General features: G+C 38.6%; 1 protein-coding gene across 1 annotated transcript in view; it reads left to right on the top strand.

The window, feature by feature from the left end:
* dock2 (dedicator of cytokinesis 2) overlaps positions 1-24162 on the top strand; it is a 97441-nt gene that overhangs the window by 66162 nt on the left and 7117 nt on the right. The window contains 27 exon segments of the mRNA XM_030739738.1: positions 8017-8115; positions 9047-9141; positions 10025-10103; positions 10238-10338; positions 10621-10637; positions 10640-10678; positions 10989-11137; positions 11964-12049; positions 12272-12342; positions 12345-12427; positions 14140-14191; positions 16383-16472; positions 17385-17494; positions 17845-17934; positions 18901-18934; positions 18937-18983; positions 18985-19005; positions 19451-19504; positions 19506-19577; positions 19579-19594; positions 19932-20013; positions 20112-20119; positions 20122-20195; positions 20565-20651; positions 20877-21053; positions 22922-23005; positions 23176-23313. Coding sequence (XP_030595598.1) covers positions 8017-8115; positions 9047-9141; positions 10025-10103; positions 10238-10338; positions 10621-10637; positions 10640-10678; positions 10989-11137; positions 11964-12049; positions 12272-12342; positions 12345-12427; positions 14140-14191; positions 16383-16472; positions 17385-17494; positions 17845-17934; positions 18901-18934; positions 18937-18983; positions 18985-19005; positions 19451-19504; positions 19506-19577; positions 19579-19594; positions 19932-20013; positions 20112-20119; positions 20122-20195; positions 20565-20651; positions 20877-21053; positions 22922-23005; positions 23176-23313 — 2055 coding nt within the window.

Raw genomic sequence — 24162 nt, forward strand, 5'->3', positions numbered from 1 at the left:
ATGCAATATAGGGCTTGTGCAGTTCCATTCTAAGCAGTGATCGTAAGTGAAATGTTTCAAGTATTGCTTTAAAACACTGATTTTGTGCGTTCCCTGAGCGGTTCTTTGATGCAGTGTCCATGTAATGTCCCTCCTGACCCTCCCCCATCTGAAAATAACTGGTGATGTATGCACCACTGCAAAGTAGTTGACTCACCTTGTGTTGTGTTTCAATTGACCTCTGGTTGTGTGATGAGAAAAATGGTGCGTGTGTGTGACAGTATAAAGGTATTTATGCACGTTACATCAGCAGACACTGCCGTGCAACACATGAAGTCTTTAAAAAAATATTCCACATGTGCACAGAAACATACAGGGGTTATAAATCATAAGATAGTTGTGCCAGAGCTTAGAGGTCATAGTCATTTGATTTGGGAGTGGAGGATGAGAAAGAGTTGGTGAAAGTATACAATGTGTGAGCTGAAGACCAGAGAAACAAAACTTTTCTTCTTTTTAAGCCTGTAATGTTTATTTTCTTCTCTTCTCTTCTTTCTCTTTCTTCTCTTCTCTTCTCTTCTCTTCTCTTCTCTTCTTTCTCTTCTCTTCTCTGCATTCACTTTCCTTTGACCTCTCCTCCTCTCTGTGTGCTCTCTCTTCCCTATTTGTGTTAACTGATTGTGGCTCTTTTTACATGAGTAGGAAATGGGCTGAGGACACATTGATCTGTTTTCTGAACAGTGCACAAGTGTACAGGTTCACATACACTCTGTAATGCTACCTCTTTCTGTTTCTCTGAGTCACACAAACACACAGCCAATCCAGCCTTACACACAACAGCTCTAATTACTCTTGCACACAATCCATCTCTCCTTCTCACTCCCCACCTTCCCCTTTCCCCCAACCACCTCCCACCCTCCAACGACCCACCACCTCTCTACTTTTCACCTCAGCCCACAGGTGCTGTAACAAGGAGGTCAGTGATGGGCATGTTTCTGTGAGGGGGTACAGTAAGAAGGCCTCCAGTGAGAATGTGTTTTTTAGATGTTCTCTTAAAAAAAAAAGATGAAAAATCACACTTGAGAACAGCGTAATGACTTCCCTAGGGGGATGCCACAAAAGGAACGACAGAGGAGAGTAAAGGGGGAGATAAAAAGAAAAAGATGGTGAGGAGAGCACAAACGGGATATAGACTGCTGTGAAAGGCATCAGAGGACCTGATGTGGAATCATTTGAATGGATGCTGTTATCTTATGCCCTCTGTTTTAAATTGAAACTCAATATATAGTTGGTTCTATTTTGCTCATAATGACTTCCAGATGTCTGTTCATCCACTAGTCTAGGGTAATATCTGTATGTATATGTCTTGGGTATTTGCACCTTAATAGGTGAGCGCATGGGTGTAGATGCCATCAGCGTGTACTTAGTGCACTACTTTATTCACTGTTCCACACTATTGACTGGCAGTTCTGTCAATGTCAGAAACATCTTTGTGTAAAGATTAAACTCTAAAACCTTAAGCATTTAAATTGGAGCTGTCACAGTTAATGCTTTAATTCTCTGTCTTAATTTAAAATTAACGATATGTTAATTATATTTAATTGCATCCATCGTGTTCCACTGTTTATCCTGCTGGGTATCTCATGGTCATAATGAACTTTAAACAGAATTCAAACTAAGTTACATACAGTCTATGTAACATTTATAAGAAATAAAAGTACAGGCTCAAAAAAATAAGCAGTTAAATTAGGATTGGCAACTTACAACTACCAATATGAATGAGATTTGGGAGCAGTGGCAGGGGGTGAGGGCAGGGGTTACTAATAATAGATAGGTTGCTAACGCTAACACTAGAGCCACTAACATAAAATGGGATTTCATTGTTACCTGGGTGCATGTTGCTACATATTGGCAGTTACATTAGGGATTAGAGAGGTGCACTGTAAAGTCACTGCTGTGACACTGAAGTTAAAAAGAAAAAAAGCATCACTCAAAAAACAAAAAATAGTCTGGACGTAAAACATGGATCACAATTTAACAATATAGGAAAAAAAAAATACAGGTCAGCACTTAACCCGAGCACAGCTGTAATGTAAGTTTTTTTTTTTTAATGTTATATCTATTCATCTTTATCAGCGGGCATAAATCATAATTGCTTACATTTTTGACAACAACACTAACAATAACATCCATACTATGTTGGCTGCAGTGAGAGCTTAAGAAAATGTGTCACTCAGGTTTACAACTGTTTGTGAACTTTATGCTCCTTTCCTACATTTTTTAAGTCACGGATCACTGTGTTCCCATTTTAATCATTCCATTTGATTCTAAGGCATTAAGTAAGGTAAAGCAGCCCAGCAGAAAGCTGGAAGGATGCTGTCTCCAAAACAAAGGGTTTTTGTTGTTGTTGTTTGTTTATGTAGATAGATTTATACATAAATATGTAAATATGTGTGTGTGTGTTATATATGTATATGTGTGTGTATGTATATACATATACTCTATTTTTAACTTGATTATTTATTTAGTAATTTTCTCTTATTTTTTCCTTCTGGTAGTCTTACTTGTACATCACTGCTGCAGTTCCTCCAAATTTAATCCGAGCCTATAGCAACGAAATCTCGTTCTAATGCGCACTGTATGGTGCAATTTTGAATGACAATAAAGTTTGTCTATGTCTAAATACATTGGGCTTAATCTATTGAGGAATCTGCTTTTCTTTTTATCAGCTGTCTTCTGAGAGAGGACAGCTGGTTTTCCATTATTGGTTCATGATTTTGCTTCTGTATTATCTGCCATCACAAAACACAACTTTAAGGACATTTCAAATGCCATGCTAATACATTTTGAAATTTCCAAATGATGGGGTTTTTTTTAGGCGGTAACTTTATATTAGCAACAACACCAAACAATAACACTTTGGCAGCTATGGATTACACTGTACTTGTTCCTTAATCAAAGGTTTAATGCTCTAATTCGAGATGCCAGCTTCTCTAGATGCCATATTTCCAGCACAATTGCTGGATTCTGATATGAATTTGCTGTCTTTGTGCCAGTTTACCTGCTGAAGGGTAGGATTGTGCACAGTGTAATTTGCCTTTAGATCTCAAACAGTCCTCTCTCCAGGTCAGAAGTAATTTGTCATTAATAATAAATTTACCTGCATTGTGCTGCGTGTGTAAATGCACATATCTCTCCCAAAACGAGTTCCCTCTTTTTTGTTGTAGTAGATGAGTGTGGGTAGCATTAGAGATTAAAGGTGCAACAGAGACTTTAGACAAATCCACACATCTCTGCTACAATAAATTAGTTGCAAATAATAACATATATCTATTAAATCCTACTTGTACTCTACTTGTTTTTTTAGCTCACAGTGGACCAGACAGGACTCATTTTTGGCTAAAATTCCACATTAAACTTTCATGTTTCACACTTGTTTCTGATGATTACAACGCAAGAAATAATAGACTTCAGGTTTAATTTTAATAACTGTAAGGTATAAGGTATACCAGCTGGGTTCAATTACATATTCAAACTAGTAATTTGAGACTGTAATGATTGCTGTGCTGAGCTCTATCTCTCTTTTCACTGTCAGCGAAAACATTTCTTTTGGTTCTGTCACCACAGTAACAACAGCAACGCATTATTGGCTAGCAGATGATATGCAGTGAAAGTTATCTGGATGCAGACTGCTTTGTCAGGTAACTGTCATTTGGAAGCAACTCGGAAATCACAGCTGCAAATTTGTTACCGACAGCAGTGGTCAAAACAAGACAATGGATATATTAAAGGAAAGTAAAGGAGTGGGGGGGGGGGGGGGGGGGGTGCGGTCTCAGCTGCTGAAGTCTGCGTTGTGTTTTGCCAGTAATCTTTTAGCTGTTGTGTAAGGCCTTTGCCTCAACAAGCCCTGAGCTCTCTCTTTGTCATACACAATGTGATTGTCTGCAGTTTATTATTATATACAACAAAAATAGCCATGTGTCTTTGCTTATCATGCAATGTGTTGATGAAACACATTTATGTGTGATGACACAGGAGCATCTGATGGTTAGATATTTGGCCCTTTGAGCACTTGTGTCGTGTTTAGATGGCGTTAAAGGAGATTGAGCTCATTGCCCCTCAGAGAACGCCAATTAGAGTGAAGTAGGGCAATATGACACGTGACCTACACTTCAAAACAGTAACATGCACATATACACCAGCGCAGTGAACACAAAACCAGAAATTTATGAGCTGTTGAGTAGTTTTTCCTAAGTGTGTGTGCGTGCATGTGTGTGTTCCTAATCCTATTACTGATCAGGCAGTGCACTCTAAGGAGGCAAAAAAAGGAAGAGCGAGAGGTGAAAAAAATTGAGTTAATTGTGTTGCTTGATCCTGCGTTTTTGTTTTTTGTTTTTTACCACTATTGGGGAGCATTTCCTACTACATACATTAGTATATATACATAATTTAAACTCTTGCCACCATTGTCAATAATAGTGTTTTCTCATACTAAGGTTTATTTTCAGTGACAGGAGTTAATTTTAGTGACAGATGAGGCATTATTTGAGGACAAGCTAATCATTGTTCCCTCATTTAAGTGTTTCTTCCAGCACTTACTCTGTACTTAGGTGTCACGCTAAACTGATCTCCTAGCACTTTTAAGGGTGGAGACATAAGAGGGAAGAGAGATTAAAGCAGGAAGTATGCTGATGGGGTCTCTTGTGTCACTACACTGCAGAAGGTTGAGAGGAGGATGGGGGTGTAGTTATACCCTGAGCTCAAACACGCATACATTCATCCAAGAAATAATATAGTGCTCATCCTCATTGAGATATTTACTGGAGACCAAGATACAAAGCTGCGTAGGCACCCATAGTATTTATGCTTTTTTATTTCATCTTTCATCATGTCTTTTGGAGTCCATGGCAGCTCATAGAAGTGCATATTAAAAGTTTAGAAATGTGGCATAGCATTCGGAGACAGTCCCTGCTCTCCGAGGGTGCTTTTAATTATGTTTACTTATGCATCCTCAAGTCCTCTCTCCTCCCACGACCCTAAATTGTTTCCCTTTGTCACAATGAAGGATCTTTCAAGTCCTTAATTACATCTTGAGGAGAGAGAAAGCTTCTAAAAGGACTAACAGCGAGGAAACACAGGTGTATCCTGACAAAATCCTTTATCAAGTGCTGTGATGAATAAATGTTCCACTTCCTCATGTGACCACAGACTATGTGCATGTGGCAGTTTTTTTTTTCCCACACTTCCTTTGCATCATCATGTATAAGCATCAACAGATAATATAAAAGACAGTTCTGCATTGATATACTGTAATCCAGCTGTGTGTGATAAATCAATCCTATATATTCAAAAAGACTTAATATGAAGGATAATGCACTTGCAAAAATGTTGTAGCATCACACAAAGTCACAGATTGTTTTTTGTTTGTTTTAGGGTTCTTTACTTTACAGTTGACATGCATGTGTTCTAGTGAAACTATGTGATATTTTGCTGTATATATAACAAGTAAATAAACAGACTAAGAAATAATTGCAGGGCAGGATTATCATACACATGGCCTGTGATCCAGCTTTGGCTTCAGGAACTAAGACATGATAAAGAGCAAGTGAAGGAAGTAAAGAAACACTAGCTCAATTTAAAAAAAACCCCGCTTCATGTTCGGGACTCTCTTGCCACCATTAGTTTAAGTTTGCTGTAAAATTTAAACCATATGGCTGATTTACAAAAAGAATTATGATGTTTGAAATGAAGATTTGGTTGCTGAAGCTAAGACCCTTGGAGTTTTATTAAAAAGGTTTTTCCAAGCTGCCCTAAAATTGTCACTGATAAGCTCTAAACCCGTTACGACAAACGTCAACTTGTGAATTTTAGATTTTTTTCAAAAGCGATAGTCTGTCACAGGCAGCTGAAATCAGCAGCAAACTTACGATACTGGAAGTGAGGTCATATCTCAGCAATGCTTGAGGCCAAACATAACACGTGGACACGGGACCCTATTGTGAGGACTGTATTTTTTCCCATGAGTGCTTAAAGTCACGTTTTTAACACGATCAGATTAAGTTGCCATGGTGACTATGCCCTGCTGAACTGCATGCCCCCCTTCATTGCTGCTTGCAGCTATGTTTTAATGAAGTTTTAATGAAGTTTTTAAGTTTTGTTTGCATACATGACTGAAAAACTATCTTTGCCTATTAGAATGCAGGCGAGCACAAACAAACCCTGCCACTTTTGATCAAATTAAGGCTGTCATCGCATTAGGTGCCATTCATCTTTCATCTTCAATTAGTCATCCATCATCCTTAATCTCTGTCTCAAGTCTCCTTTTCTGCCACCCAACTCCGGAGGATAATTTCTCACAAACCCCGGTGGCAGAAATACCTGTTCTGAATATTTACTGAACTCTATGTAGACTTCAAGCACAACAGAGTAGAGGATCAGAAAAAAAAAAACTATATGTAGAATAACAAAGCAAGGGCATAAGGCAAGACATGTTAGTGTTTACCAGTGTCTAAAAAATGTTCTGGCCCCTTTGAGCCTCAGTGGTGTGATGATTGTGTGGCGTGATGATTTATTTACAGATTTGTTTTGGGATCTGGCAAATCAGGTAGATGACATTGGGAATTTACTGAGTATAAGAACAAACTGATTGAAAGTGCAACATCAGTCCAGATGGTGGAGGATGGGGAGGAGGTTCTAACAGTAGATTACAAATCACTAAAGATTTCAGCACTTTTAGGAATTTGTATAAAATGTGCAAACTTTTAAAATTCACATTTTCTTTCATGCCAGTAAGTATTTATGTTCTCATGCAGATGCATTTTTTTTCTGTTTTCTTTACCTTCATTGACCATTACCATTCTCACTGCCTCTCCCCTCTCAGCCTCTGGTTGTGGAAAGATCTGCTCTAAATTTTCCATGAATTTTCTTCTTCTAATCCAGCTCGAGAGAGTTTTCCTCAGTATAAGTACTTTTCACACAGATTTAAAGCTAACTTGGTTAAAACTTTTTTTTCTCTTTTTCATGCCTAGCCACGTCTTTCATGTGTATCTTTCTCACAGAAGTTGCAGCTCTTTCTTCCACCTGCTCTGTATCTTGACTTTTTTTTTTTCATCTTCTATTGCTGACTCTCACTAATATTAATCTCCCTGTGTGTCTGTGTGCACTCACCTCAGGCCATATTCAAAGTTTACGAGTTAATATTTAAATTAGCATCAATGTGTATTCTTTTCTCTCTCTTTTTTTTTTTGAGGGTTTATATCTTATTTATTTAATTATTTTTATGTAATATTACATTATTATCACACTGTAACGTCGGCCCCTTTGTGGTTATATTAAGGTTGTCCAAATCAGTGAAAGGGCTTTTGTCACAACTGCCTTTTTTAAAGGCACTCTTCTTGCTTGTGTTGAGTATTTTGAAAGGTTGTCCTCTCTTGTTCGTTTCCGAAAGTAAATCAAATTAAGTATGTTAAAATGGGTTTTTGCTGAAGTTGTGTGCACCTTTTATCATTTGCTTTTATCATTTATCATCAAAATTCTGAAAGCTTTAGCTCTGTTTTTATTATTTGGAGTGGTAGAGCAATTCAAGAGGTGTTTTCTGTAATCCCATTTTGTGGCAGGGTGCCACAATGTAAACTACAGAATATAATTTAGAAGCTGCACACACTGCCAGCCTTCCTGGCAATGGTTATGTTTGTGTTATAGTGATTATGATCATTTGTAAATGTCGTCCTGGTAACGACCTGTTGATGCGCATAGTTTAATTTCTGTTTAGCCATGCCAGCAACAGATTACCTTAAGTGATTCAGAAGTATCCTGTGATAGACTGCTGACCTGTCCGGGGTGTAACACGCCTCTCGCTCTATGAAGCTGGAATAGGCTCCAGCCCCCAAGCAAATCCTCAAATGGATAAGTGGTTTAGAAAATACATGGATGGACAGATGGATGATTCAGAAGTCTTTGGCTTAAGATGTGTTGCTCTCAGGTTAAGAGTAATGGGTTATCTCTTTCTTCTCTCTCTTTTCACACACTTTACCTCTGTAGTCTAGGGTTGTTGCCTGCATGACAGCTATCCTCAGTCAGATGGATGATCGTCACTATTCTAAATACATTGAAACCTTCACTGGAACTACTGATCTTGTGGTAAGTACCTCACACACACTACAGATGACTGTTAATTATCTGCTGATGACAAGCCAACAAACTGTCAGTGTTTAAGAAAATATACAATACTGTGCAAAAGTCTTGAGCCAGCCCTCATTTCTTTAGATTTTGCTTCCAAAGAGCCCGAATTTCTTGGATTCAGTAGTTTTCCAGGCTCTCTGATGGTCTTTCAAAGTTGAAAGACATTGGCTACTTTTTTTTTTTTTTTTTTTTACATTTTTGGAGGAATGTTTGAAATCACTGAAGAGTAAAAAAGTAACAACTCAAGGAATGAAGCAGTGTGGAGTCTACATGTAACAGACCAATTAGCAAAGAACCTATTTTAAATTGTATCTTTGTTAAATTGCACTTTGTTACTAGCAGCCTGTCACAAAAACACATAATTTGTTCCAATTTCTTTAGTTGAATGTATGAAAAATGCCAAAGATAGCACAGATTCACAGGCATATAATAATATTATTGCACCAACATTAGTTTTTCAGCTTGACAACGATCCCAAATACACTGCCAATGCAGTACAAGCATATCTGGGTCCAAAAAAAACCAAAACAAACCACAATGCAGCACTGTCAGTCATGGACTGCAAGGAAGCAGTATAAGATCATCTTGACATGAAATGGGAGAAAAGCCAGCCAAAGAAGAGCTTTGAATATTCTTCAAGAATCCTGGAGAAAGACTGTGTAAAGAAATAACAATAATAAAGGTGGTCATACCAAATATTGACTTTCAAGCTTATTAGAATTGTACAACTCTGTATTTCCATGTATGTTTGCATGTTTCATTAAATCACTGCACTGATTTCCCTAGCAAAATATAAATGAGGGGTGGCTCAAGATTTTTGCACATTGCTGTATAATACAGTTCTATATACTCATTTGTCTCTTGTCCTTCTTGTCTGCTCTTCCTGCAGGACTTCCTAATGGAGTCCTTCCTACTTTTCAAGGACCTAATTGGGAAACATGTGTATCCCTCTGACTGGATGGCCATGATCATGGTACAGAACAGGTACCATATTGCAAATGTATACACACATGCACAGAACCAGTTTAAAACTCTTCTCTTGCATGGCTCCACGTGTCTTTGGCCATGAGCCTGGGTTTATGCATTAAAAAAAAAAAAAGAGTCAACATCCACAGTGACTTGTTCATCCACATGAACCCACAGGGATGAGTTGGCGATAGTAAAGCTGGGATCAAGGCTGCGATGATGAAAACGGCTGATGTGACAAATATGACTGTGTGTGAGCTGATGGAATGAAAGCTATCAATGTTTTTTGTGATGTAAGCTAAGGGGAGGCTAAAGCTGTGTCAAACGAAAAGGCAAAAAGGAAAAATTGAAAGTGAGGTACAGGAAAAAGCAGGTTGATAAGGAGTCTGTAGACCAGGGTTGGAATGGAGATGTGCAGATAAAGAAAGAAAGGCCTATTTAAAAGAAACTGAAAGTAGCAGGGGAATGAGAAGCAATGGCATTTGGCTCTGTATAATGGTGATAGATAGACAGTGTTGAAGCAGAGGGAGCCTGGGAGTAGTTTTGCTACTTAACTTTAGAAAACCATAAGGCCATATCGCACTGATACACCTGCACACTTTGTTAACTTGCTATCACGATCTATCACTGTGGCAGAAGATTTGAATTTAAAGCAATATTACATTCTTTTCTTGAATAGCAGTTTAAAGTTGTGGCTTTAAGCTTTAAAGCTGAAATTCTTTGATCAACAAAAAAAAAAAGAAAATCAGTTGCATTGTGATTATTTAAAGAATCCATCCTTTTATTATTTTTTACTCTTATTCTTCTCTTTTGCTACACTCATCTTGATCAAACATCACCACAACAATGTTGGCATGTTTTGCTTGTCTGCATACTGTATATGTTTATATCTGTCTACTAGGGTGTTCCTAAGAGCCATCAATACATATGCTGACACTATGAAAGAAAAGTTCCTCAATAACGATGACTTTGAAGTCCAGGTAACTGTATTTATATCTGTAATATTTCCAAGTTTTGTCTCATATTGTTGCCATCCTTCTTATTGTGCCTCAATCCCCTTTATCATTGTCTTTCTCTACGTCTGCTCTCTTCCACACTCTTCCTCCCTGTCTAGTTGTGGAATAACTACTTCCACTTGGCAGTAGCGTTTATTACCCAGGAGTCTCTGCAGCTTCAGCATTTCTCACCAACCAAGAGGAACAAAATTCTGGCCAAGTGAGAGAAGAGCTATTTAATTTCCCAATTTACCACACCTACTCTCCCCACTGATTTGTGGTCTATTTTGGAGTCTGCATTTGCTGTATATACTCCCACTACCTATTAAAACCGTGCGTAGCCTGCAGATAGGCATTTAATTTAGTTCAAGTAGAGTAAAGGTAGTTGAACATTATCTTTTCCACTGAGTAATAAGAGTATTGATTAAGACATGGCTTCCAAACTAACGGGCTAATTTCTCTGTATCTTTCCTTTCTTCCTCTCTCGCTCTCTGAATTCCAGATATGGAGATATGAGAAGGCTATTGGCTTTGCAATCCGCGACATCTGGTATAAACTAGGTAAGAACTACACTGTAACGTCTAGAAGAGTCTGTGTTTTTCTTCTCCATGCAGTATGGTAACAAAGGTTCATGAGTCAGCAGTGTTTCATATTGGCAAACATCAATCTAAGATATCAGTCCACTAAAACCATCTGTGGTGTGTACAGAGGAAGTAGTAAGGGTACATTCTGCACAGAGTCTAAAGCTCTTATTGTAGGAGAAAAATATTTCTTGTATTTGGCAGACAGAGACCCGTAGTGCTACCTGAGAGTGAGTGAAAATCACTGGGTGATTTCTGAACCAGTACAAATATGTGTGTGATTTTTCAGGCAGTCATAAGATCTGTTTCATCCCTGGCATGGTGGGTCCCATCCTGGAGATGACTTTGATCCCTGAAGAAGAGCTGAGAAGGGCCACTATTCCCATCTTCTTTGACATGATCACCTGTGAACATGCACATTTTGGCAACTTCAGCAAGGTACACACATATATGAGCATATGAATATAGTGTACACCCAGAACCCAAGGCAGTCAAGCTATTAAAACAAGTAACTGTGATAACTGCATGATTTGGCAGTTAATTTGAGGAAATGTATTTATTGAATTTTTGCATATTGCATTAATGCCATGTTGTCAAGTTAACTTTGACAGCCTGAAGACAGACGTATATTTCATTTATATCAGTGCATACATGCACAAATGCAAAAAAAATAAAAGAGAAAGAAAAATATAAACTACAAAATCTATAACTCTGGCACATGCACATTGTGCTAACCCATCGATTTCCTGTAATGCTGCACATAAAAGTAAAAGAGACACGTTACTTATGCTTGCATGCATAATTGATTTTCTCTTCTGTTGCTCTTCTCTTTTGCTTCCTCATCTCCCTTTTGTCCCACTCTTTCAATGCCGTTAATCAAGCTCTCGGTGATAAATATCCTTTTGTTCCGATAGAGAAAATATTTTTGCCCTGTTACTTGGAGTGTATGTACCTAGTACTATTTTTCTCCAAGCAAATGTTTATTCTTCATTTTAAATACAAAAGGACAAAGAAAGCTCACTCATTATGTAGGCAGGAAGAAGAAAACTGATGACTCAGTAGATAGTGATGCAAAGTTATTTGATGTTTACTCAGATGGACAAAGCCTGAAAAACTGTTTGTTAAAAAGGATCTGATATGGGCTTCTGGTGATTTGTTGTGCTCTGTAAAGTGAAAAAAATACTTGTTTACACCTTGCATTCTAAGGATGTCTGTAAACTTAGAATAAAATGACTTTTAAAAATAATAAAAAAATCTTCTGCAGTTTGAGAATGAGATCATTCTGAAGTTGGACCACGAGGTGGAAGGCGGTGGAGGAGATGAACGATACATGCAACTACTGGAGACCATGTAAGTATTAGTTATAAGATAGAAAAAAAAAAAAAAGGGTTCAAGGCTGTGCAATCTTTTCACTTTACACTGTGAACTTCCTGCTAACTCTCATTAGTAGAATTTAGCAGTTTTTCTGGTCTCTTGCCAATATGTTAATAGACAAACTGAATAACACCAAATAACAAGGTGAAACCCTCTGAGAGGTCTCTGATGATTAACTTATGGACGCATGTCTGCCAGACTGCTGGACTGTGCTGCTGAGAAACCCACGCTGAGGCCACAGGTGCAGCACTTTGTCTCCTTGGTGAAGGGGCTCTCATTCGTCTCCTTGACTACCGCACTGTGATGAGCGATGACAGCCGCAACAACCGCATGAGCTGCACGGTCAATCTTCTGGTAAGTCCTGCCTTCTCTGAAATTGAGTTGCCAGCCTTTGAAAGTCTTGTTAGCATCATAAGCTAAGTAAAGATAAGTAAGATCGGTTTGCATCACTGTGCATTTGCATTTATTGCTGCTTACCTAGCGATTCTTGTACTGTGTTGTAACCTTGTTGCTGAAGTATTGAATCTCACAGCAAAGAGATGCTGATCTTAGACATATATACATCAACACCAATAAATCCATTATTAATTAAAAGAATAATATAAGATGAAATTTGTGACTTTGTTCGATATAGATCTCAGAAATCTACTGAAGAGTTTATTATGAAACACTGATTTTATTCCTTGTCATGTTTACCAAGGTCTTTCTGTTCCTTTTTCCCCATTTAATTTGGGTGCTGATTGATCTAAAGGCAAAGATTCATCTCCTTGTCTGGTCTCCTACTGTTTGCAGTGGGTTGCATCAGCTCCTGTCTGTTCCACGTCTTTTCTCTTATGTGATCTCCTAATCAGATTCTCCCCCACAGTATTCTCAGGTTTAGCAGTGGATCCCATCACCACCATACGATCTTCTCCACACCAAATGAATTCATATGATTCCTCAGCAAAACTCTGTCTTTCTTTTCCTTTCACTTCCAAGATGCAAATATTTAAAGTATCGTAATACGATAGATGGACGCGTCTATGTTTGCATCTTATAGTGCTTTATTTTTCCCGAAGGCGGAGGCTGCTGGTACATCGCATGGGTGTTTAGTTTGTAGCCTGTGGCAGCTGCCCATTAGCTATTCTGTTTCATTTGTTTGGCCAGCTGAAAAAAGCCTCTCTGCCCACAAGCAGTTACTAGTGCACTCTCTTATCCTTACCCCCCAGGCTAACTTCACTAAGGAATTACACACAGAGACACAATCGCACACATATTTATTCTGCTTCTTCATGCAAATGAACTTTCAAAGAAACAAACATATTCAAAGATATTGAAAAATACACTCAAAGGGTTTCTAGTATGATGTTGTTTCAGGATTCTTTCAGCAATCTACATATCTATAATAGCAACATGCGTATGCTGCTATTATAGATATCACCACACTATATACAATATATTAGTCATACATATGTGGATATTTTTTTTAAACAGCTCTCATTTGGTGTGTTATTGTCTAGAAAAGATCCATAGAAAGTGATGCTGTAGTTCTACTGAAGATGTTGCTGTATGTTTAAAAGACTGGTGACCTGCTGCAAATCTTGATTCTTGATGGACAGCCTATAGCAAGATGTTAGCGCCCTAAATTTAAAATACATATCTCAATAAATAATAACTCTTACCCTTGACAAAATAAAACAGGTAGATAGCATCCTGTGGGAAAAATAACTTTTTTTTTTTTTTTAACAAATTTGTGATTATGAGTATGTGTCTGTTGGTGCTGTTGTGTGTTTTATCTTGTGCTGGTGATGAGAGGTGAGGTTACATCAGTTTGTTCTACTTCTGTGTTTGCTGTAGATGTCATTAAACTTAATTAAACTGGGAGTTTGTGCAGTTTATCTAGCATGCTTGCAAACCACACACACCCACATATTCAGGCACAGGCTATCAAAAGTATATATCATGCATAGCATAGCATAGTGTAGTATAGCATAGTGTGGTGGATAGGAGGGGAGAGGAGAGGAGGATAATGTATAATATTGTGTTGTATAAACTAAACTAACCAACTCTTCATTCTGTCTTTGCAGAACTTTTACAAGGACATCAATCGTGAAGCGATTGTATATCCGGTATTGACTTGCTGGATTTGACTTAAATGGTGCATGTCTGTGTTGTATGTTCATGCATGCTTGTGCATGTCTGATGTGCATAAATGTTTTCGTGTGTGTGTGTGTGTGTGGGGGCTCTATAATCTGACAAGGGATTATAGAGTTCACTGAATAATGTCAAAATCCACAGGATCAGCTCGGCCTGACTGGAGGGAGAGAGACATGATGAGTGGGAGGGAGGGAGAGGGGAGAGAGCAGGAGAGGACAGAAGTGTTGCAGGAGAGAGAGAGAGTGGGAGAGACAGGAAAGAGAGGAAATAACAGATCCCATCAAGTCCTGCAGTGCATTTCTGGCCATGGCTTTCAGACAAATTAGTTATCTGTATGTGTGAATGTAAGTTTACAGTATGTCAGTGGCTGATCAGCTGCCTTGTCAGCTTTGTGGATAATACAGTAACATTGGCTGGCTGGTTAATCAATGTTAGCCAATAAATATAATTTAATGCAAATAGACATTTTATTCCTGTGTTATATAATAAGTCACAATCTAATGGTGCACTTACATAACAATGGATAATGAAACTCAAAACAGAATTAAAATTCCCTTTGTGCTGCTGTGTACAACCCAGAACCAACCACGCTGATGAACCACATCATCCAACTCCGTTCCTAAATGTTGAGAATTAAACTCATTACAGAATCCTGTGAAATAAAATATGAAGACAAACTGCACCAGACTCACCTGGTTGTTATGGTTTGCATCCCAGGTGCCTATGAGTAATGTCTTTTCTCTAAATGCAATAACTTGAAAACTGCATCTGTTGCCCTCTCCCAGTTTCATTCTGCTGTACATATACAGTAGTACTGTTTGCCATATGTGTTACATAATAGTGATTGTTACATGCAGCCCTTTTCAGTTTTTTCATTCTTGTATAGCCTCAAAAGCATGTGAGATAATTACACAGTTATTCTACCTTTAAGAACTGTGAGCTTCCCTTTATACTAGGACAGAATTGTACACACTGTTAATGTGTGTGCTGATTATTCAACAGATTTTTTTGCATGAACATACTAGTATATGTTCATAACCTTCCTAGAATCAGTATGTATTGTGGAAATAGGACGCTTCTTATATTGTGCCCAGACAACAAGGTGAAACTAATTTATCTGTATTGGACAATATAGAAGAATAAAAAGATACTTCTTGCTAAACTTGGCTAATAAAAATCATTTCACTTGTGAAAGTGAGCATAAGGTGAAGAGGGAGAGGTGAGAAACAGGAAGTCACAGAATAAACAAGATAATAGATGACTCTAAAGTGATAGTCAAACAGATTCAGTATTTAAATGTAAGTTAGAATGACTCAGGACTGAGACTTTTCTGTCTTTTTGTTCCCTTTTCTGTTTGATTTTGATATCTGGTGACTAGACTGTCATAAAAACTTACATCCAGACAAAATTTCCAACCAGAAAATTGTTATATCTAAAAGTGCAAAGTAGGAAATAGCAGGTGTGACATAAAAACAAACAAGGAAAGTAAGACTGTCAACATTTTTCGGCAGACAAAATGAGCAGTTGTCCTGTGAACAATGCCTTACCGCACAAGCAGATATGGGACTGTTAATTTAAAAGCATCCTGCAAACATTCCTTTCCTGCTTTGTCATCAGTGGCCTTAGCAAGAAAGTCAGGCTTCTGGCCATGTGGAGAAATTTCATCTTGACAGAATGATATTGATACAACAAACAGATCAAAACTAAAGCAGTAGCAGTAAAAGTCGGTCCTCCAGGAGACAAGGAGTGCTCCCATTTTTCTCCTTGTCAGGCCTATAAAACATTATAGGGCTACAAGCGTCCTGTCAGACCATTATAGACATATGGGCCTAATGTGCTTTGTGTGTGTGTGTGTGTGTGTGTGGTGTGTGTGGTGTGTGTGTGTGTTGTGTGTGTGTGGTGTGTGTGGTGTGTGGTGTGTGTGTGGTGTGTGCTGTTAAATGATCTTTTTGCTATGCTGTCTGCATATTTCAGGTTATGTATCTGTGTGTGTGAAAAAGAGGAGAACAAGAAGAGAGAGGTAGAGGCCACCATTGTTCGCCGGGGCTATTGTTTCATTTGCAGGTCTTCAGGTTTGCCCAACAGCGGCATCTAGTGGAGTTTGTTAATCTCTTATTTAATGGATTTGACGTCAAATATTGTGACTGCTTTGTTTGGCTCGTTTCTGCCTCAGGTACCTTTACAAGTGGAGGGCCTTCACCTGGACAGTGCGAAAACTACACAGAGGCAGCATACACACTGCTGCTTCACTCTCGTCTGCTCAGGTAGGGCGACACTCACGCGCAACATGAGAAGACATATTATTCCGGTTTAATACTGGACCCAGTGTCTTGTTCTGCCTAATCACCTGCCACAAATGAGACAGTTTTGTATTAGCTGATAATGGTTGCTACGTCGCTGGCCTCCAAATGATGAAGCGGCGAGTTTAGTTTATGCATTTGCGTCCGTCTACTGCCAACTAGATCACTATGGAGATTGATGCAGTGCATTCGCCCAGGGAGTGAGTGTGTGTGTGTGTGTGTGTGTGTGTGTGTTGTGTGTGTGTGTGTGTGTGTGTGTGTGTGTGAGACAGAGAGAGAGAGGGCGAGGATGTGCATGTATGTGTCTGAGTCTGTTTGACCTCTTGTCTCTTTTCAACTTTTAAGAGACCACTTACAGGCTCACGTAGAGGGACACAGGAATATGAGGCTCTCTAGCTCGTCATCTCCTCCATGTGTCTCATTACATCAATGCAGTTTGAACTCTATTTAACACTTTTTTTTAATGATCTACCATTTATCTGCAGGGTCAGTCCTGTCATTCCTGTCACGCTACTGGAAACAACAATCTGGAACACACAGCACGCTCTAATCTTTGCTGTCCTAAGCAGATTAGACAGTTTAGAAATTATGATGTACTTTTTCCCCCCCTAAATTTAATTCTGTGTAATTTATGTAATAGAAGATAAACAATTGTCTCATTTATATAATAAATGGGCACTCTGCTGCTTTTGCACATGCTCTGCTTAGGACTAATATTGATTTATTTACAACAATGAAACTGTAAGCTTTAAGTACTTCTCTTTGTTCATCTGTGATAAATGGCACAGCAGAAATGAGAGTAGTCATGACTGCAAAGTTTTCTTTGTTTCAGCATATGAACTTTGTCTTTTCTTCCTTATCTCTGTCTCTAACGCAGTGGTCAGATGACATGTGTAGCCAGTTTGAGTTCCACGGCTCCCAAACGCAGCGGCAGCTCAAAGAAACTCTCTATGACACAATCATTGATTACTTTGACAAGGGCAAGGTCAGTATTGTATTACACATTGAGCAATTATTGAGTGCTAATTGCTGTTCAGAAAGCACTTCGTTGTTTTTAGTTTTGATAATTGTTTAAAATTTGCTTCACTAAAGATATCAAAACAGACGTTCTTCAGCCGCACGTAGTTTCTGTGCAGTATGTTGGTGTCACGTTCATTTTGTACTCTCCCTGAGTGTCTCATGTTCTCTGAAGCTGAGATAGAGACTTCCTTCCACTCCACAGAGACTTGAACACAGACATTTTCATGAGATGAATTCCCACCACAACAGCTGTCCCGATTTATTAGCAGATGGTGTAATGAAGGACACTTCTGTTTCTTTCCATTGTGTGCTTAGATGTGGGAAGAGGCCATCACTCTGTGCAAGGAACTTGCAGAACAGTATGAAAACGAGATCTTTGACTACGAGCTACTCAGCAAGAGACTGGTAATCATTACAATCACAAATGTTCATATCCTCTGTGCAACATTTCTTCTTCCCTAAATGCTATTTGTAGATATTTTAGATATTCTTGGGCTTAAGGGGGTGTTTAAAGGAAAGAAAATTCAGGCTATTTATCAGGTTTTTGATAACAGGAGAAGCATACTATAATAAATAAATATGTACACTCATTTAGTAATTTACTTAGGCTCTTGGCATATTGTATTCTAGTATAAATATGAATTAAAATGAAATCTTTGTAAACTGTCCAGCATCCTATACTTATATTCTGAATTCCAGACAGTAATAGTTCTTATCCTCAGGACAGTAAGTTCTGAGTTTTATCGCAACTTTTAATATTTGAGAGTCATCTGCACTCTCAAACCTTAAAAACTGTGTTTAATACTTACTTGGCATGTCAAATACTCCTTTAAGATTTTTTTTTTTAACTCTGGCTTAGGCTTCTATAATTACCATATGACCCCAAAATTGTGATTCCTCATTGGCAGTCTTCAGCTACTTCAAATTCCTCCTATCCCTCACTTTGGCCTCTCAATCACTCTTCTGCTTCTTTCATCTCTTGCCTCGACGCCACGGCACAAGTGATTCTCCCACATCCCAACTTTTGGTTTAGCACCACCTTCTCCTCTGTCTCCCCTTCACTCAGCTCAGCTCATCCCTTCCACTCCACCAAGAGAATTACACATTTCCCAACAATGGAAAAAATCGCTCCCTCTCTTTATATGGCTGCGGCAGAAGCTCTCTCAGCTAATGCTGAATTTATGTGGTTATATAAATGACAGACATTGCCCTTGGATGGGGTGCGCTTTTTTTTCTACATCTATCACCCTCACAGGCTCAGCATTCTGCTGAGGGTAGCTTTGTCATTGGCATGAGCTGATTAAACTGCCCACAGTGCACATCTGAAAGTCTCCCCTGGACACATCTTCTGTTTCTTTTTTGTCTCTACAGGAAAAACAAGCCAAGTTCTATGAAAATATTATGAAGATCTGAGGCCTAAACCAGACTACTTTGCTGTGGGCTACTATGGACAGGGGCTACCCTCCATTCCTCAGGGTTTGTATTTACTGTGTCACAATTTAGTTAAAAAACAAACAACCGGTTAGAAGTACTTTGAATTATTAGCAGAAACAATATCACATTTCATAAAGTAGAAATTAAGGAATTCACACCATTCACAAGAATAATCCTGACTCCCTGCCATATTTAAAAAATAAAATAAAATTTACAATGTTTATCATGCCTGCATTCATTATGTGTTAATCTGCTGTGGTAAGGAGTATGATAAAGTCAGTGCTCAGCTATTAACAGTCAAAGGGGAGCGGACCTAACCCCACTTTTAGGTCTTTAAGAATTTCACTGTCTTCCAGCTCTAGGTGGACTCTATTGTATTCAAGGGAGTCAGAATAAACAAAGAATTTTCCTGTGAAGTGTGCTAGATAAATCAGATCTTAATCTTTTCGTTGCACTGTTAACACCAGTAAATTTACCCTGACATCAGAACAAGGTGTTTATTCACCGTGGCAAGGAGTATGAGCGCAGAGAGGACTTCCAGAAACCAGCTGATGAGCCAGTTCCCCAGTGCCGTACGTCTCAACACAACCACCATGCCAGGGGATGATATCAAGAAACTCTCCGCTTCAGTGTATCCTTCAAGCAACATGACACACATTAATCTATAAGTCATAAAATATTCACATGCCGCAACTCCAGCATTATTAAGTATTTGGGTCACTGAACGCATTTGAAAACACAAATATCAGGAGACCTTTTTACCCAGAACCACAAATAAATCTTAACCAGCCATCAGATCTTTGTGTATCAAAGCTTTGGCTGTTTTTTGTCTAAAACTAAATGTAATTTTAGTTGACTTGTGGTGTTCCTTTTATGCACTTCTTCATGTACACTTTTTTGCAAACTTTATGTCCTCTGAGATAATCTGAAACTACCCCTCGTGTTTATTTCTGAGCAATCTGAACCAGATATCCAGTGTTTCACAGTCCAGCCAGTCCTCGAGATCCCTCCTCGCTTGAAGAACAAACCTGTTCCTGACCAGATCATCAAGTTAGTGCCATTCAACCTAAGATATTTTAGAAAATGCTTAAAATTGTGCACTTGATTCCTTTTGCATCATTTTGTCTGTCGTTATTGTTCTTCTTCAGCTTCTATAAGTCAACTATGTGCAGCGATTTCACTATTCCAGACCAGTGAGGAAAGGACCCGTGGACCCAAACAATGAGTTTGCTGTGAGTTCTGCCTTTAAAATGGAATTTATGACCACTGGGACCATGAAAGCATTTCAGGAGCTGTTGTACTAGAACTGTATCAGTCTGAAACTATGACTTCCCAATATATAAAATAATAGGATTTTATTCAACAGCAGCTTTTTCATATGCCGAGGCTTGTGTTTAAAGGTTCAGAGGAGCTCTTATGATGTAGCATCACATTCAGGTATTACTGCGGTGTATGATTAGATTAGAATAATGAGATTGTGCAGCAAGCGTCTGGTAAGATTGGAAGCTTCAAAACAAGATATGATATCAGAGTATTCACAAATGGTACAGATTCATCTGACAGCTTTTCTGTTTTTATGCTTTTGCATTTTTTTTGTTTAGTCTATGTGGATTGAGCGCACAACCTTCACCACTGTCTATAAACTGCCTGGGATCCTGCGCTGGTTTGAGGCAACTGACATGAAGCATGTAAGTCTGCAGGGTCGTGTTTGTGCTCCACGTTCGACTTACATGCTTGCTGTGAGATATTATCTCTAGCGTAAGTGTTCCCAGCTCAACACCACCGATTACATTTTTTTTTCTGTTTTAAAATTTTAATTCTACATCTCCCACATCTAATCTGAGAGCTCGGCCATCTATCCATCCACCCTCATTTTATTTCTTCTACACTTTCTATTTTCTCTCCCTTTCCAGACTACCTTGTCTCCTTTGGAGAATGCTATAGAGACCATGGAGTCAACAAATGAGAAGATTCTCACGATGATTAACCAGTACCAGTCTGACTGGAGCCTTCCCATTAACCCTCTCTCCATGCTGCTCAATGGCATCGTTGACCCTGCTGTCATGGGTGGCTTTGCAAAATATGAAAAGGTAAACTGTCAAGGGTCAGCCCTAATATTACAATCCCGATTCCAAAAATGTTGGGATGTGTAAAATGTAAATAAAAAAACAGAATGCAATGATTTGCAAAACTCATTTTATTTACAATAGAACACAGAAAACATAGATGTTTAAACTGAGACATTTTATTGTTTCAAGAAAATATTAGCTAATTTTGAATACATCTCAAAAAAAATGTGACAGGAACAAAAGGCTGGAAAAGTATTTCATCATAATGAGATACTGCAATACAGATACAGCAATGTATCTCATCATCTACATAATATAATCAAAAGAGAATCTGGAGAAATTTCTGTGCATAAGGGACAAGGCTGAAAATTAATATTAGATGCCTGTGATCTTCGGGCCCTCGGGCAGCAGACATGATTCTGTCATGGAAATCACTGCATGGGCTCAGGGTCACTTCCAGAAATCACTGAACACAGTTCACCGCTTCATCCACAAATGCAGGTTAAAGCTCTATCATGCAAGGAAGAGCCCATGATCCATCTTCTCTGGGCCAAAGCTCATTTAAAATGGACTGAGGCAAAATAGAGAACTGTTCTACAGTCAGACAAATCAAAATTTGAAATTCCTTTTGGAAATAATGGATGCCAGATCTTCCGGAGGGACCATCCAGCTTGTTATCAGTGAGGGAAGGCCTTGCATGTTTCAGCTGGTTTATGGCCATAAATACTACAGACTATGATTTGAGCAATATTAAAGCCATACCTACTGCTCAGCAGTATTGCTCAAATGCAAACACTGTGTTGTATAGTGTTTTGTACATGGTTACCTTGGGCTTATAGTGATATTATACATAATACATTGAGATAAGCACATTAAGTAGCATGAGTGCATTATGTAGTAATATTCCTGTACACACATGAGTATAATATAATGTGAATACTTTGTAAATATGCATTATATCTGGCTTATTGTTATAGATTATATAAATAGAAATACATTATGTAGTGTACACCCCTGTACAAGAGTGCAGTATGTATTTTCTTAAATTAGTTTAGCATAAATTTTTTTGTGTCTGCTCTAGGATGTTGTTACCAAAAAGTATTTGTAGAAATGTTAAAGATAATCACAGAACATATTTTAGCTCGAATATATATTATTTTTTTACCAACCCAGGGGTGACTAAAAGTATTTGGATAAAAAGTTGCTTTATTATTTATTTTTTAGAAAAGCTCGCTTTAATTCAGCTACAATGTTAAAATTCTGTGAATTTGGTGATTTTATTCAAAGTTTTTAAATGTAGCAATTAAGTGTTTTTGTATAAACATTATTGTTGTTAAATAAATGGGATGGTGCTGCTGCAGCGCTGTATTGAAATCTTTTTTAATAGCAAAATTATTTTGCACTTTTTGGAGTGACTTAAAAAATGTGAAAACATTTGAGAACCACTGTATTAAGCTTTTAGTAATTTTTATTGCTAGCTTTTGTAACAACATGTACAGCCAAATAGGGGTTACTGGGGTTACAACTTTTGTGACAGTTTTTTTAAAACTGATGCACCAGGATCACCTTGACAAAGTAAATCCTTTAACACATATCAGAGTTTAAGAGATTGCTTTAATGCAAGGCTCATCTCTCATGATGAACTTAAATCCATTAAAAAAACTCTGTATCACCTCCTGAGGCTCTCTCAATATGATCAAAGTCAAATTCTGCAGTTCAAATTACATTAAATTAACGTTACTTATCTGACTGATGTATTCATAACAGAAAATATTGTTTAAGTTTCTCCTCACACAACATTCGGTATAGTAATACGCCACATAGGATGATATAAGTCAGTTATTACTTCACAGACTACCCATGAGAATATAATATTTCCTGTGTATCAGGCATTCTTTACTGAAGAGTACACCCAGCAGCACCCGGAGGACAGAGATAAACTGCTGCGGCTCAAAGACCTCATCGCATGGCAGGTACTGAGCACACATTCTCAAATACCATGCGTAGTTGTTACTTTTATGTGTGTGTGTGTGTGTGTGTGTGTGTGTGCGTGTGTGTGTGTGTGCGTGTGTGTGTGCGTGTGTGTGTGCGTGTGTGTGTGTGTGTGTGTTTTCGTCTGACACCGTGACTTTTGTATTTCCAGATCCCATTACTAGGAGGAGGAATCTCCCTCCATGGGAAGAGAGTGACTGAAGACTTGCGTCCTTTCCATGAGCGCATGGAGGAGTGTTTCAAACAGCTGAGAAAGAAAGTAGAGAAGGAGTACGGAGTGAGAGAGCTGGTAAGCTGAAAAAAATGTAGGAAATTCTACTAAAATATGATGCTTCTATAATACAAAATATCGTTTTTATCTGCAAAGCCGGACAGAGTTCCTGTGGTAGAGCAGTGTGGTTGAATTAAGCTGCAAATTAGCTGACCCAAGCGAATTTAAAGATCAAAGTACTCTGAAAACGCTCTGCATAGAGTGCTGATATGGGATTTGTACCTTTTAAATTTCTCTATAACCAGAACAGGGTTTGTGTCATGGCCGGGGAGGAAATGGACGAGGAATGGCTGACACGAAGGACTCCAGAAGTCAGCGTAACATAAAAGGGATTTATTTCAACGGGGAAAAAACAAATACAAAAACCGTGGAAGGGAGACGACGGGCAGACACAGGGAACACAGGAACACAAGAACACAGGAATACAGGAACACACGGACACACAACGTCAACGACGCAACAGAGAACAAAACAAAACTGAGGGCTTAAGTACACACTGGGTAATCAGGGCAAGAGGAAACAGCAGGGAACAACAGGTGAGGCAAATGAAACTAATTACACAGGGGAAGCAAAGCTGAACACAAAGCACAGGAAAACCAGACTGTCAAAATAAACAGGAAGTGACAAACCAAGGAACATACTGACTAAACACGGGGAACAGGCACAGACTCAGGACAGAGATGCAGACATATCACAACACTAGGAAATAAACTAACACAAAACGCTGGGCCAACGGTCCAGGACATGACAGTACCCCCCCCTCAAAGGCCGGCTCCCGACGGCCAACACCAGAAAACAAAACCAGACAAGGGCGGGAGGCGGGGGACCAGGAGGGAGGGCCCGAAACAAAAACAAAGACAGGGAGCA

Source organism: Archocentrus centrarchus, chromosome 10, assembly GCF_007364275.1.
Source record: "Archocentrus centrarchus isolate MPI-CPG fArcCen1 chromosome 10, fArcCen1, whole genome shotgun sequence".
Lineage (NCBI taxonomy): Eukaryota > Metazoa > Chordata > Actinopteri > Cichliformes > Cichlidae > Archocentrus > Archocentrus centrarchus.